At 45.7% G+C, this 15430-nt stretch overlaps 1 protein-coding gene across 4 annotated transcripts in view; it reads left to right on the top strand.

Annotated features, from left to right (window-relative positions):
* AK8 (adenylate kinase 8) overlaps window positions 1–15430 on the top strand; it is a 285863-nt gene that overhangs the window by 149211 nt on the left and 121222 nt on the right. For all 4 annotated transcript variants that reach the window (XM_029613832.1, XM_029613834.1, XM_029613833.1 and 1 more), the window contains 2 exons: window positions 12116–12247; window positions 14739–14828. In XM_029613832.1, the coding sequence (XP_029469692.1) occupies window positions 12116–12247; window positions 14739–14828 (222 nt within the window). The remainder of the gene's footprint in view (window positions 1–12115; window positions 12248–14738; window positions 14829–15430) is intronic.

Here is a 15430-nt window from a genome sequence, read left to right as displayed (position 1 = left end):
TGTGAGTTATCACCATCGTTACAAACAGATAAAAAAGATCAGGATACCTAATAATGACTCTAAAGAACATTGGAGTAAAAGGTGTAGAACCCCATACCCTTGTCCCTCTCCCTTAGCAATTTCCTACCCTTAGCCAAAACAAAGTCCTCGCTTTGCGAGGAGTTTGAGTCATATATGTTTGTGTGTGAGGGTCAGTCTCCATTTCATGATTAAAGGAATAATAGAAGCTCAGTCATTGATATACGGGCACTAGGTAAACTGGTTGGTTTAGTAAAGATGCCATAGTAAGCCTGGAGATAGTTCAGATAAGTGGATCACGGCAGATGGCCAGTTCTGGACCTGGATAGTCACTTCGTTGGGGGAAGGTAACTTCTAATATGTACAGAACAGCATGATCAGCTTTCCCCACGGTACATTATATCTCCATTTGAGGCATGCATGGTTTCCCGCCCAGACCTATAAACAGCTCCTCGGGTCTAGATAGTTATTACTAGTGTTATTACAGGGCTAGTACCACTCCACCATTTGGTCTCTAATCCCATGCCATTTTCTTGGCATTTTTTTTTTTGCTGTATCCAACTGGGTAAGTATTGAATATGTCCTGGAATGGTACTATTTTGTTAGATATAGTTAGACCCTATTCCGTGTGATCCTGAGCCAAGGACTGCAGGCCTGATGGTGTCGTTTAGGTCTGTTGCGTGTGTACAAGAGTCCCGCACCAGCAGTTCCCACCCTCAGGACAGCAGGCCCGATCTAGCAATGCTGAAGAAGAGTTTCATCTGTGGAATCCTAGGAAGTGCCGGAGCGGAGTGCCACATTCTTGTTCTTAGCCAGTCTGACGCTCCGCGGCCCTTATGTCCGCTAAGTTCTGAATACCAGGCTCAAGTAGTTGTTCAAAATGGTGTACACATCTTTACAATCAAACTCCTTTTGTACCATGAATAAAGATGGACGCTCGCATGAAATGGGAAACCTTATAATTTTGCTAGGAAATCACCGGCTGCCTCAGGGGTTTCAAAAACATTCGATTGCTCATTGTGCCACATCTGCAATTTGACCAGGAACTGCAATGAAAACTTTATTTGCTTTTGGTGAAGTGAGGAGTACACTAGAGAAAAAGTCAATTTCATTTCCCAGTTCTTATAGCATACTGGAATGTATACCTTCTGGTCCAGGTGATTTGCTACTCTCTTTAGTTTGTCAATTTGCCCTAGTACATCTTCCTGGTTTACTGAGATTTGGTGGTTTCTCTGAATCATCACCTTTGAATATCATTTCTGGCATGGGTATAGCTCTGTGGCAAACAATTTACTGATCAATATAATTTACAATGAACTTTTAGGGGCGGATTTTCAGAGCCCTGCTCGCGTAAATCCGCCCAAAACCGGGCGGATTTACGCGAGCAGGGCCCTGCGCGCCGGTAAGCCTATTTTACATAGGCCTACCGGCGCGCGCAGACCCCGGGACTCGCGTACGTCCCGGGGTTTTCGGAGGGGGGCGTGTCGGGGGCGGGCCCGGTCGTCGCGGCGTTTCGGGGGCGTGTCGGCAGCGTTTTGGGGGCGGGTACGGGGGCGTGGCTACGGCCCGGGGCGGTCCGGGGGCGTGGCCGCGCCCTCCGTACCCGCCCCCAGGTCGCGGCCCGGCGCGCAGCAGGCCCGCTGGCGCGCGGGGATTTACGTCTCCCTCCGGGAGGCGTAAATCCCCCGACAAAGGTAAGGGGGGGGTGTAGACAGGGCCGGGTGGGTGGGTGGGTTAGGTAGGGGAAGGGAGGGTAAGGTGAGGGGAGGGCAAAGGAAAGTTCCCTCCGAGGCCGCTCCAATTTCGGAGCGGCCTTGGAGGGAACGGGGGGAGGCAGCGCGGCTCGGCGCGCGCAGGCTATACAAAATCGATAGCCTTGCGCGCGCTGATCCAGGATTTTAGTGGATACGCGCGGCTCCGCGCGTATCTACTAAAATCCAGCGTACTTTTGCTTGAGTCTGATGCGCAAGCAAAAGTAGGCTGATCGCGCTTCTTTTAAAATCTACCCCTTAGTAAGTGCATACAATCACAGATATGTCACAAGGTATTGCATTGGATATACATTTATAAAACAATGGTATACACAAGGGGGTCATATCTGTGATTGTATGCACTTACTAAAAGTTCAATGTAATTATATTGACCAGTAAATTGTTTGCCACACATTATTTCTTCGTTGTATATTCAATTTATGTATGTGCCGTTTACACTGCCTGTTTTGCATGGGTATAGCTCTTTCATGTTTCTCAATGAATACTGAAGCACAGAAGTCATTTAATATCTCTCTGCTATGGCTTTATCATCCCTAAGTGCCCCTTTTACCCCTTGATCATCTGACTCCCTCACAGACCTTTTACCTCGAATGTACCTGAAAAAGATTTTATTATGAGTTTTTGCTTCCATGGCAAGCTTCTTTTCAAATTTTCTCTTTGCCTTCCTCATAGATGCTTTGCATCTGACTTGCCACTGCTAATGCTTTCCCTGTTTTTTCCATTTGGATCCCTTTTCCATTTTTTGAAAGATGTTCTTTTAGATATTATAGCCTCTCTCATCTCACCTTTTAACCATGCCGGTAGTCGATTAGCCTTCCTTCCATGCATGTTAGATGTCTGGCGGCATGCAAGTGGCTAGGAGGAGAGCAGCTCAGAGGAGGAGGAGCTCAGTTCTTGTAGAGAAGAGGGGAGGTATAGGCTACTCCATCGAAGAGGCACATCATGGAACAGAATGCCCAACTGGTGGAAGAGATCTCAGGACTCAAGATTGACATGCGGGGCCTAAGAGATGTTGAGAAGGAGGAGATGCAGGGCATGTAGCAGGAGCTAAAGGGAATTTGTGAGCAAACGGACGTCCAGACTGCAGTGTGGAAGGAGATGCTGCAGAAGATGCCCCTGCCAGTGGCAGCTCCCACCAGCTCCATACCATGATGCCTCACTGAATGCAGCTCATACCAGTCTTTGCAGCACCAACACCCTGGATGACACCTAACCAGGCTGGAGTTCCACCTTCCCTGGGGGCAACTCCACCTGGAGCTCCATCAGCGCCCACCTCTTTTTCTGCCACTACCATCTGTACCAATACAGCATGTAACATCACCACTACCACCACCAGAGAAAAATGGTCCCCCTTTTCCAAGGGCACAAGTGGCTGATGAGATGCCCACCACTGCTTCCTGCCCATCTTCTCAGCTGCCTCACAGCCCTCCAGGCCCTTCCAGCAGCTTTCAGGAACTGCTACTGTTCCCAGGTCCTCCAAGGGCAGCATAAGCTGTGATCATACACCACTGCAGAGGACTACTTCAGACCAAGGCACCAGAGCTTTCCCTACCCTGAAAAAGAGGCCAGCCAAGGAATTGCAAAAATAATGGAATTTAATCTTCATCACATTGAGCACTCCATGTAAATAAATGCACTTTCACCATCTAAAATGCCTTTGTATCAGAGTATTCCTGTCTTATATAGCCTGCTTTTGAGTCTGGCGATGTATCTCTTGCAATTTTTCCTGACTCAGGTTGCATGCTTATTCTTCATCAAGATGATCTTGTAATCCCTCTGGAGGAGGCAGACCTCTGGTTTTGGCCAGGTTATGAAACATGCAGCAGGCTAGAAAGATATCACAGACCTTGGCAAGGTTGTAGAGAAGGCATCCCCCAGATCTATCCAGACATTGGAAACATGTTTTGAGTAGGCCGAAGGTTCTCTCAATGCCTGTCCTTGTCTGCAGTGGGCTCTGTTGTAGCAAGCATCTGCAGTGATCTGAGGTTTAGCTAGTGGGATTATGAGCCAGGTTTTGAATGTATATCTTTTATCATCTGTAGGGAAGAAGACCTAGAAAAACTGAATAAGATATCCTTTAGTGTTGGGTAGCGGGATAGTTCCTACGTCCAGGTTGGAGTGGTTCTCGTGGGCCAGTGCTGTCAATACACTAGATATGAGGGAGAGGAAAAGAAGAGGTTAGTTATCCCAGGACAAGCAGGATGATAGTCTTCACAAATGGGTGACATCATCGATGGAACCCTATCATGGAAAGCTTCTGTCAAAGTTTCTAGAAACTTTTGACTGGTACACTGAGCCCACTGAGCATGCCCAGCATGCCATGATCCCTGCAGCCACAGGGGTCTCCCTTCAGTCTCTTTTTTTTCCATGCTGCTTTTAGCCTCGCATTGAGGGAGCTCTGTGAGTTTTTCTCACAATTATTTCCTCACGGTATAATAATATTTTCTGTCAGAAAATTCTCTTCTCGGGTCTTATTTTCGTCGATTCCGGATACTTTACTTCAGTATCCGTGAGCCACCAACCGTTCCCTGGCCTAAAAATTTTTTTAATGGCCACTGGATTCAAAAGATGTCCTAATCATCCCCAGACGATGTCGATTACAGACCCGCATGACATCTGTGTTCTCTGCCTGGGATCAGGCCATGATGTCCGAGCATGTTCCACTTGCGCCCAGATGACACCGAAGGGCAGGCGTGCCCGACTGGATAAAATGGAGGAACTTTTCAAAAAGATTACTCCATCATCATCTTCTGCATTGTCACTGAAGAAAATTCCTTCCTCTGTTGAAAAACATTGAGGAAAGAAAAAGTCCGATGACCGTCCGTCACCGACCCCCATCTGGATCTTCCATAGCGTCCTCTTCGATATCCAGCAAAGACCATCGAGAGAAACAACGCCATCGACACCGTTCCGACTCCGTTCCATCGGGAGAATCGGTGTCCACATCAGCTTCGAAGGATGTCGGGCCGATGAAAAAACGGGACCAGGTACAAGAGCCGCCATGCCCCTCTGTACCTAAGACACTGCGGCACTCTCCACCGGCATTGGTGTCAGACTGTGCCACTACATTCTGCTGTGGAAGTGCCAGTAGCACCAGTCTTACCTTCTCCTGCGATAATGGACCCAGTCCGAGTCTCCAGGGAAGAAGTGACTTCCATAATCCAACAGGCAGTCATCGGAGCCTTACAGAAATTTCAACCTCCACCAACACCGATGCAACCATCGGCACCGGCGCCAACAATGTTTGCTCCTCTTCTCACAAGACTCAACGTCTTAAGCGGTGCCTTCCCAACACCTGCACCAAAACCATCGACGGGTCTTCCGATGCCTCCATTCACGCCGTCCATACCAGAACATCTACCGATGACTCCAGCAATACCCATTCCAGGCTCATCTGAGGACGATGAAGGAGACTCTGATCCGTTACCAGGGCCATCGGGCTTACAAAAGCCCCGTATTCCATCGATGCCCTCGATGCCATTCCCTGGTCCATCGATGCCTTTACAAGCCCGGTCCATCGGGTGATGCCGATCATCGGTTCCCATCGGTGCCATTGATGCCTTTCGGTTCCCTGTCGTTGCCTTTTCTGCCTCCATCGATACCAAAGCAGATTCCAAAACAACCATCAAAATCTGCATAGATGAAAAAGAGTCTTCTTCCAAAGGACCCTTTAGATCCTTCTGTATCCCATTTCCAGCCTCAACACAGTCCTTGGAAGGATGTTGATACTGATACTGATGACCTTGCATCTGAACCTTCTCCACCAGAAGAAAGAAGGACGTCCCCACCAGAGGACCTTTCCTTTCAACACTTCATAAAGGAAATGGCAGATACCATTCCTTTTGAATTACTTGCTGAAGAGGATACCAGACATAAAACCCTTGAAGTCCTCCAGTTTGTAGATGCACCAAAAGAGGTCATGGCGATACCCATCCATGAAGTACTCCTAGAACTTCAGCATCACCTATGCGAGCATCCCTGTTCTGTGCCAGCTGTTAATAGGAGAACAGACACAACATACATGGTCCAACATACACCAGATTTTCAAAAACCACAATTTCCACATCATTCATTTGTTGTTGAATCAACTCAGAAAAAAGCAAGGAAGCAGAAACCACATTCATCTGCTCCTCCAGGAAAAGAACAAACATTTCTGGATGGTTTAGGGAGAAAAGTGTTCCAAGGATCCATGCTTGTATCCCGTATTGCGGCATATCAGTTATATATGACGCAATATCAAAGGAAATTGTGGAAACCAGTTCAGAACATAGCGGATACTCTCCCTCAGCAACAGCAAGTGTCACTCAACGCTCTTATTGATAAAGGGCTGGAATCAGGCAAACATGAGGTATGGGCTGCATATGACTCTTTTGAAACATCTGCCTGTCTATCAGCTGCTGGAATTAGTGCATGGAGGTGGGCTTGGCTGAAGGCCTCAGATTTCAGATTAGAAGTCCAAGAAAGGCTGGTGGATTTCCCATGCACTGGAGACAATCTCTTCGGAGAAAAGATCCAAGCCACTGTCTCTCTACTTAAAGATCACCGTGAGACAATGCGCCAGCTCTCCAGGTTGCCATTGGACTAGCCATCCTCAGCACGGAAACCCACAAGACGTGATACCAGAAAACCTTTCTATCGGCCTCATAGGTACTATCCACCTACTTCTTCAACATGCCCTTTCCGTCAACCTCAGAGAGGACGACCACGTCAACCAAAACAGGCAAAAACTGAGCCACCCCCACAAACAGGATCAGCATCTGGTTTTTGAAAGGAATACCAGAGAGCAGCAGCCTCTTCAACAACCCCGAACCCAACTTGCCTGTAGGAGGTCGACTCCATTACTTCAAACACCAATGGAGTCTCATCACCACAGATCAGTGGGTGTTAACCATCTTGAACAGGGAGTACTGTCTAAAATTCCAAACGTTACCCCCGGATTCCCCACCCATTTCTCTGTGGTCACACAGCATAACAACATCTCAGCTGCAGTCAAACCTCTCCACCCTGCTGACTACCAGGGCTATCGAAACCGTTCCCCAGGCTCAACACGGCAGAGGGTTCTACTCCCGCTATTTCCTAATTCCAAAGAAAACAGGCGGTCTCTGCCCCATCCTAGACCTTCGCAATCTCAACAAATTTCTTCAAAAAGAAAAATTCCAGATGGTCTCCCTAGGGGACCATTCTTTCCTTATTGCAACAAGGAGATTGGCTCTGTTCTCTGGGCCTTCAAGAAGCCTATGCTCACATTCCCATTTCCTCACAACATCGAAAGTATCTAAGATTCATAGTGGGAACAATACATTTCCAGTACCGAGTCCTTCCATTTGGATTGGCCTCAGCACCTCGAGGGTTCACAAAATGCCTGGCAGTAGCTGCTGCACAACTAAGAAAAAACAGCATTCATGTTTTTCCCTACCTAGACGACTGGCTTATCAGGATTCCATCCAAACAAGGAGCTCTTGCTGCCTTGAGAAGCACAGTTTCCCTGTTGTATTCCCTGGGATTTCTAATCAACTATCAGAAATCACATTTGAACCAGTCTCAACTCCTCACCTTCATCGGAGCAGACCTCAACACCACAGTCGCAAAAGCTTTTCTTCCAAGCGACCGTGCGAACATCCTAGCAAATCTTGCAAACTCCCTGAGCAATTACAACTTCGCCTCTGTCCATGAATTCCTTACACTTCTGGGTCACATGGCATCTACAGTCCACGTGATCCCTAAGGACTCAATGGACCTTAAAGTCTGTGGCTTCAAGCTGTTCAGCCACTGTCATCCCTAGTACGGGTCACCAACCAGTTACGTCTCTCACTTCAATGGTGGACAAGCCAACCAGCTTTACGGACCGGGTTACCGTTCCAACAGCCGACTCCTCAAATAACTTTAACCACAGATGCATCCAACTTGGGATGGGGAGCTCACATCAACAACCTTCAGACTCAAGGTACGTGAACTCCACTCGAAAGAAAATGTGAAATCAACTTTTTAGAACTTCGAGCAATAAGATATGCCCTTTATGCCTTCAAAGACTGCCTCTCACACAAGACTGTGCTGATACAGACGGACAACATAGTAGCAATGTGGTACATAAACAAACAGGGAGGCACAGGCTCCTATCTGCTGTGTCAAGATGCAGTGCAGATTTGGGCCTGGGCCCTAGCGCACTCCATGCATATCAGGGCCACTTATCTAGTAGGCATACAAAATGTCCTAGCAGACAGTCTCAGTCGACGTTTCCAACCCCACGAATGGTCTCTGGATCCCTGTGTAGCGAGCAAAATCTTTCAATGCTGGGGTCGCCCAACCATCAACCTCTTTGTGTCCAAAATGAACCACAAAGTGGAAAGGTTCTGCTCCCTCCACAGCTGTTGACAAATGTTCCCCCAGGGACGCCTTTGCTCGCCCCTGGAACACAGGGCTTCTATACGCTTATCCTCCGATTCCCCTCATAGCCAAGACTCTCGTGAAGCTACAACAGGACAGAGGGTCAATGATCCTCATAGCCCCGTACTGGCCTCGACAAGTATGGTTCCCCATACTTCTCGATCTGAGAACCGATTCGCCTGGGCACAGCGCCCACCCTTATAACTCAGAACCAAGGCAGGTTACGCCATCCGAACCTACAAACCTACAAACCTTGACAGCTTGGATGTTGAAAGCTTGATCCTATGACTGCTCAATCTTTCAACTCAAGTCTCTCAGATTCTCTTAGCTTCACAAAAGCCCTCCACACATACATTTTACCGTTCCAAGTGGACTAGATTTACCAACTGGTGCACTCAAAAAGGTATCAACCCTTTCTCCTGTCCCACTCCATCTCTATTAGACTATATATGCCACCTCTCAGATTCTGGTCTCCAGACTGCTTCTGTGCGTGTTCACCTAAGTGCCATTGCGGCATACCACAAGGGTATAGGGGATGCTCCAATAAAGGCGCAACCCCTAGTGAGTCGATTTATGAGGGGCTTACTTCAACTTAATCCTCTCATTCGACCACCGGTTACGGAATGGGACCTTAATGTAGTTCTTGCAAGGCTCATGCGATCTCTGTTTGAGCCTTTGCATTCCTGTGATGTAAAATTTCTTATATGGAAAGTCCTTTTCCTAGTAGCCATTACATCTGCTAGGAGAGTCAGTGAGTTACAAGCCCTTGTCACATACTCACCCTACACAAGGTTCCTGCATGACCGAGTGGTTCTCCGCACTCACCCCAAATTTCTGCCTAAGGTGGTAATGGATTTTCACCTTAACCAATCCATAGCCTTGCCCACTTTCTTTCCAAGGCCTCACTCTCACCAGGGCGAGAGAATTTTGCACACCTTGGACTGTAAACTTGCACTCACTTTTTACCTAGACCGCACTGCAGTCCATAGGAAGTCCACCCAACTCTGTTTCTTTTGACAAAAACAAACCAGGAGTTGCAGTGGGCAAACAAACTCCCTCCAACTGGCTGGCAGACTGTATCGCATTCTGCTATGAAAAAGCAGGCCTTCCTCTCCAGGGGCGAGTAAAGGGGCACTCAATTAGGGCTATGTCAACATCCATAGCACACTACCTTTCAATACCTATCGCAGACATCTGTAAAGCTCTGACTTGGAGTTCTCTGCATACATTTGGATAAAGAAGGAAGACAAGACTCTGCCTTTAGACAATCTGTCTTGAAAAACCTATTTCCAGTGTAATGCCCAACTCCTTCCACAACTGCCTGCTGTGATTCAGGCTGCCTCATCTTAGTCAATGGCACCTCAGTTGTTGTGCCTGTTGCACGAGTTATGTGCCATTGACTTTTTACAGGATGACTCAGCCTGTAGCTTGCTAATCATCCATATGTGAGGACTATCATCCTGCTTGTCCTGGGATAAAGCAGAGTTGCTTACCTGTAACAGGTGTTATCCCAGGACAGTAGGATGTAGTCCTCACGAAACCCACCCGCCACCCCACAGAGTTGGGTTTGTTGCCGTTTTATTGTTTTATTTTTTCGCTCGCACTTATTGCTACAAACGAGACTGAAGGGAGACCGCTGTGGCTGCAGGGATCATGGCATGCTGGGCATGCTCAGTGGGTTCAATGTGCCAGTCAAAAGTTTCTAGAAACTTTGTCAGAAGTTTTCCGTGATAGGGCTCCATCGATGATGTCACCCATATGTGAGGACTATATCCTGCTGTCCTGGGATAACACCTGTTACAGGTAAGCAACTCTGCTTTGCTGTGTGGTGATAGTGATAAGTGCATTCCTACCTAGAAGCCAACCCCCTATGATGTGCCCTTTCTGGGAAACAGTCATTAATTCCTGTCTGCAGAAGGATGTAGGTATTGTGACTGGATCCTGAAAACCTGGGCACGACATCCAAGATGATTGCTTTGGCATCGCAGACCACCTGCATATTGAAGGTTGCAGTTGCAGTAGGCAGCCTCATTGTCCCCTGGTGCCCTTACAGAGACATATGTGCAATCGATAGTCCCCAGCACAGAGGGGAAGTGTGCAGTTTGGTAGAAATCAGACAACATTTTTTGTTGTTGCTGTCTTCTCTGAAGAAAAGATAGAATATATATTGATTTGTTTTTCTGAGAATCGCAGCCAGGAACTGATCTATACATGTGGAAGTGGCAGACTGGCTTATTCCAGCTGTGATCCCTAGAGGTGTCTGGAAGGTAATGGCGGCCAGAAATGCCAGGGCAGTAGTGACCTGGATGTGTACAGGCAAGATGTGGCCCCTGTGTGTGAAAGGTTGCAGGTGCTGCTGTAACTGCTTGCATGAGTACAGTATAGTTTCCCTGTTGAATCTGAACTTGCACATAACTTGCTCTTTTGACAGGTTCAAAAAATATGATCTAGTCCTGTATATTCTCTGTAAGGGATACCACTTCTTCCTCCTCCTCCTCCTCCTCCTCTTCAGCCGTTGTGACATGAATACCCTTAAACCCCATTAGAGTTATTTTAATAATGGATTCTAAACCACAGACTCCAACTCCCCAGTATGGCACGGTCCCAGATACACTCTTGCTTGCTCCCCAGTATAGCCCAGTATGTCCCAGTTAACCCCCAGTATAGTCCAGTCCCAGGTATATTCACATACTGGGATATACACCCAGTATGTGATATACCCCAGTAGCCCCCCAGTATAGCCCAGGCTGACCCAGGGACACTCACTGTCACCTCCAACCCCTCCTCCCCCCCCCCCCCCCCCCCCCCCCCAGCATTGCTCAGTCTGTCCTAGGTACACTCCACTGCTACCACCCAGCCTGTTGCCATGTCCACTTACCTGGAGAAGCCAGCCTGCCAAACACCAAATGGCAAAAAAGCATGAAAGTTTGAACTTGTGTGCGTAAATGAGAAGTAGTAAATGTTCTCACGTAGTTTTGATGTCATTCACACATGTCACTTTAAAAATAGTTCATTACGCGTGTACATGCAAACCATGCCTCGATATGCCCATAATATACTCCCTTTTTTTGCACTTACTTTTACTCATGAAGGGGCATATATGTGTGTATGTGATACATATATAAAATAAGGATTGCACACGGCTGCCTGCCTCACATACACACGTACATGCCCTTATTTTTGCACATAATCCTTTTGAAAATTCACCCATAAATATTATGCCAACAAGGAGCCCCAGAATTTGTCTATATGATCACAGAAAAAAAGGTTTTTATTTTCTTTCTTGCTAAATCTGTCGTGAAAGAGCAGGGAAGGCAAAAGAGATCAGTATGAAAAGATGGCAGGTGTCGTCAGGGCAGTGCTGTAAGTGTGTGACCCTGTTCATGAAGTCAGCAGAAATATTTATTCAAAAAGATTTCTAGCCTGCATAATCCCAAATTCTAAGTGGGTTACAATAAAAATGTGCACATTAATAAAACACACACAACAAGAAATATCACAAATAACTACAAAGAGAGACAAAAATGTCCCCTTCTTGAAGAGGTTTGCATGGATAAATAACTGGTTTTAAGCAGACTTCTGAGTCCCTTTATTAAAAGGAGAGTCCTTCTTTGTGACTTCAGTCTTATATCTGATGATGTGAACTGCAGTCATCTGATTTTTATATTCCATTGCAGTGACTTGTATTAGAGAAGAGACACATTAGGAAAACTGGAAAGAATGAAAGCAGCTTCCCTTTTAGACTGATTTTGATCTCTAGAGCAGCTCTTTGCATTGACGTCCATCAAGCACAGAAAAGCATCTCAAACTTGTCAATAAGAATTCTGCTACTTTTTAGACAACAAAGTAATCATTTAGATTTGTTGGGAAAAGAAAATAAATGTAAATGCTCCCTAAATTTGAATGATAAATTGTCGTAATCCCCTTTATTGCCTTTCTAGTTCTGACCTTTGTGCAAAGTCGTCATCGAAACGCAGCCCCCCACACACCTCGCATTCTGCTGTTTGGACCCCCAGGCAGTGGCAAGAGCCTGCAGGCAGCACTAATGACTCAGAAATATGGCATTGTGAACAGTAAGTTCTGTGCAAATCTACACTTTGCAGCTTCTCTTCCTACCTTTTTTTATATTGATCATTTATCTCCAGCTGTCTTTCTTACCTATCTGCTCAGAAAATATCTTTCTTTGACTATCACTGGAATGTCAGAAGGCGTGTGTGTGGATGCGCTTGCTTTGATAGTATAAACCGAAGTTCCTGCATAAAAACAAACGTCCGCTTTGCAAGCCATCCTTACCTTTCTTGGGTAGTAATCATTCTTTTGGGCTTTGGTTTGGGTTTCTGAAGACTACATAAACCACCTGTGGTCAATTCTTCTTTAAGTCAGGGGACTGGGACTAATGAAAGCCCAACTTCATCCATCCCAAACCATCCATCAGCTTTTAATGGGAAAATTGTTTATAAAATGCAGGAAGCACTCTTGGTCTCTGTATGTCTTTTACAAGGAGATAAAACCCCAGTGGAAATGAATTCTCTCTCTCTAGACTAGAATTCTTGGAGACTGGGATAGCTTCAGAATGTATATATAGTATAAAGAGCTACAAGGCAGCAAGGAGTAACATCAGTGTGGAACCATGAATGGTTCAGTACCGTTCATGAAATAAGAGAACCTGAGAAAAATAACTACCTTGGAACAAGAGTTTTGTCCTGTACAGGCATGTCCTGGTGAAGTCATAGCCTTCAACATGTGACCTTACAAACACTTACTGCAAACATATTAGGGCCAATGAAATAAAAACCCCTCCTAAATTTGGAGTTACATTTTAGCACTGGTTTTACTTAGTGGGCAGTAAAAACTGGGGGCCCCATGGGATGCAGAAAGCTAATGGAATGCAAATGCTCCATGAGTTAAAAAAAAAAAAAAAAAAGCACACTTTTTTTACTCAAGGGCTATTTGCATGCCCCCAAATCCAACAAATGGAGGAGAGATGGCATGAGAGAGTGAGCAGCTTGGGATCCAGAGCATATAGCTAGCCTCCTACCAGTCTACCCACATAAATTAATAATAGTGGACCAGTGCACCTAAATTTCTTCTTGATACCCAAACTCCAGCCAGAGGAGGAGAAGAGCTTACCAGCACCAGGCAGCCCTCTGCAGCTCTCAGATGTACTAGAATTAACATTAATTTATTCACTTCACTACTGGCCATTGACTGGGCCTTTCACTGTTTGTGAAAGTATAAATCCCTAAGTTTAATGGGAGAGAATCAACATGGTTTTTGTAAAGGGAAGTCTTACCAATTTACTAGATTTTTTTTTTTAAACATATGGATAAAAGTGAGCTGGTTGTTATAATGGATTTGGATTTTCAGAAGGCATTTGACAAAGTCCCTCATGAGAGATCCGTCAGGAAATTTGGAGGTCATGGTTTCGAATAAGTGTCCTGTTGTGGATGGGTAGCTGGATAAAAGGCAGGAAACAGGGCAGAACTAAATGGTCAGTTTTCCAAATGGAGAAAGGTAGTTTAGTAGAGTGCCCCAGGTGTCTATATTGGGACCTTTGCTATTTAGCATATTCATACATGATCTGAAGAAAGGAACAACAAGCGAGGTGACCAGATTTGAAGATGGCACACAATTGTTTTGAGTTGTTAAAACAGCAGATTGTGAGGAACTGCAGAATGACCTTGTGAGACTGGAAAACTGGGCATCTACGTGGCAGATGCAATTTAATGTGGACAAGTGCAAAATAATTCATATATGGAAAATAATCCCAATTAGAGAGACACCAGAAAAAAGATCTTGAGTCCTTGTGGACAATGCCTTGAAATCTTCAGCTCTGTGGCAGTCAAAAAGGCAAATAGAATGATGGGAATTATCTGGAAAAAATAGAGACAAAACTGGTGCGATTGAAATTTGATTACTCTGTGAAGTTCTTATCTCAAAAAAGACACAGCGGACATAGAAAAGGTACAGAGAAGGGCTACCAAAAATGGTAAAGGGGATGGAAAAGCTTCCTTATGGAGAAAGGTTAAACAGATTAGGGCTTTTTGGAAAAGAGACTGAGAGGGTATTATGATTGAGATTTATAAAATCATGAGTGGGGTGAAATGGATAAATAGGGAACAGTTATTTACCCTTTCAGATAACATTAGAACTAGGGGACACTCCATGAAACTCGCAACTAGCAGATTTAAAACAAATCGGAGGAAGTATATTTTCACTCAGCACACCATAAAGCTATGGAATCTTGCCAGAGAATGTGGTCAAGGCAACTAACATAGTGGGGTTCAAAAGAGGATTGGACAAGTTCCTGAAGGAAAAGTCCATAAACATGTATGAGCTAGGTAGACTTGGGAAAACCAGTGCTTATCCATGAGAGTAAATTGTAAGTAGATCAGCTATTGGGGATCTGCAGGTACTTGCTACCTGCACTGGCCACTGTCAGAGACAGGATGCTGGGCTCAATGGACCTTGGTCTTCTGGCATCCCTTATGTTCTTATAGGGATTCTTTCTTTCTCTTTTCTCTTTACCTTTTTTGAGTGATATTTATGTTCTTGTCTTCTCAGTTTGCAGTGGACAGGTGTTAAAGGAAGCTGTTGCAGGCAAGACAAAGCTTGGAGAGCTCATCAAGCCTTACATTGAGAATAAGCAGCAAGGTAAGGCATGGGATGAGAAATGTCTGTAGGAAACATGAGTTCAAATTCACCTTACTCTGCTCTGCAGTATCCCCTGCTATTCTACTACTGCGACATCCCTCACACACACAGCTATGACATTCCACCTCTATCCTGCCATGCAGCACTCCTTACTGTTCTAGTCCTGGGTGCTTAGTAATTAGAAACCCCTGAGTATATACTAAGGAATAAAAATTAATACATTTTTATTGAAAATCATTAAAATAGAAATTTCCTCCTTTTAATTTTATTTGAGAAGATATCAGCAGGACTGCTGCATCCCAATTGGCAAACTTGATGCTTGCCTAGGGCGCCAGTCATTAGGGAGTGGCAAAGAGCAGCCATGTGGGGCTTCAAGCAGCACCTATCCTCGCAGCCGAGAGAAGCAGAGTCTTGGCGGGCCATGAGCAGCGCATCTGTGTGTATGTGTGTGTGAGTGAGAGGGATTGTGTGTGTACGAGAAAGCAATGGTGTTAGTAAGAGAGAGGGAGGGAGCCTGTATAAGGATGCATGTATGAATGAGACAAGCAACCTACGTGTGTGTAAGAGAGAGGGGGCCTGTCTGAGTGAATGAGGTCGGGACT

The sequence above is a fragment of the Rhinatrema bivittatum genome, chromosome 8 (assembly GCF_901001135.1).
Source record: "Rhinatrema bivittatum chromosome 8, aRhiBiv1.1, whole genome shotgun sequence".
Lineage (NCBI taxonomy): Eukaryota > Metazoa > Chordata > Amphibia > Gymnophiona > Rhinatrematidae > Rhinatrema > Rhinatrema bivittatum.
This window is presented reverse-complemented; position numbering and strand designations above follow the sequence as displayed.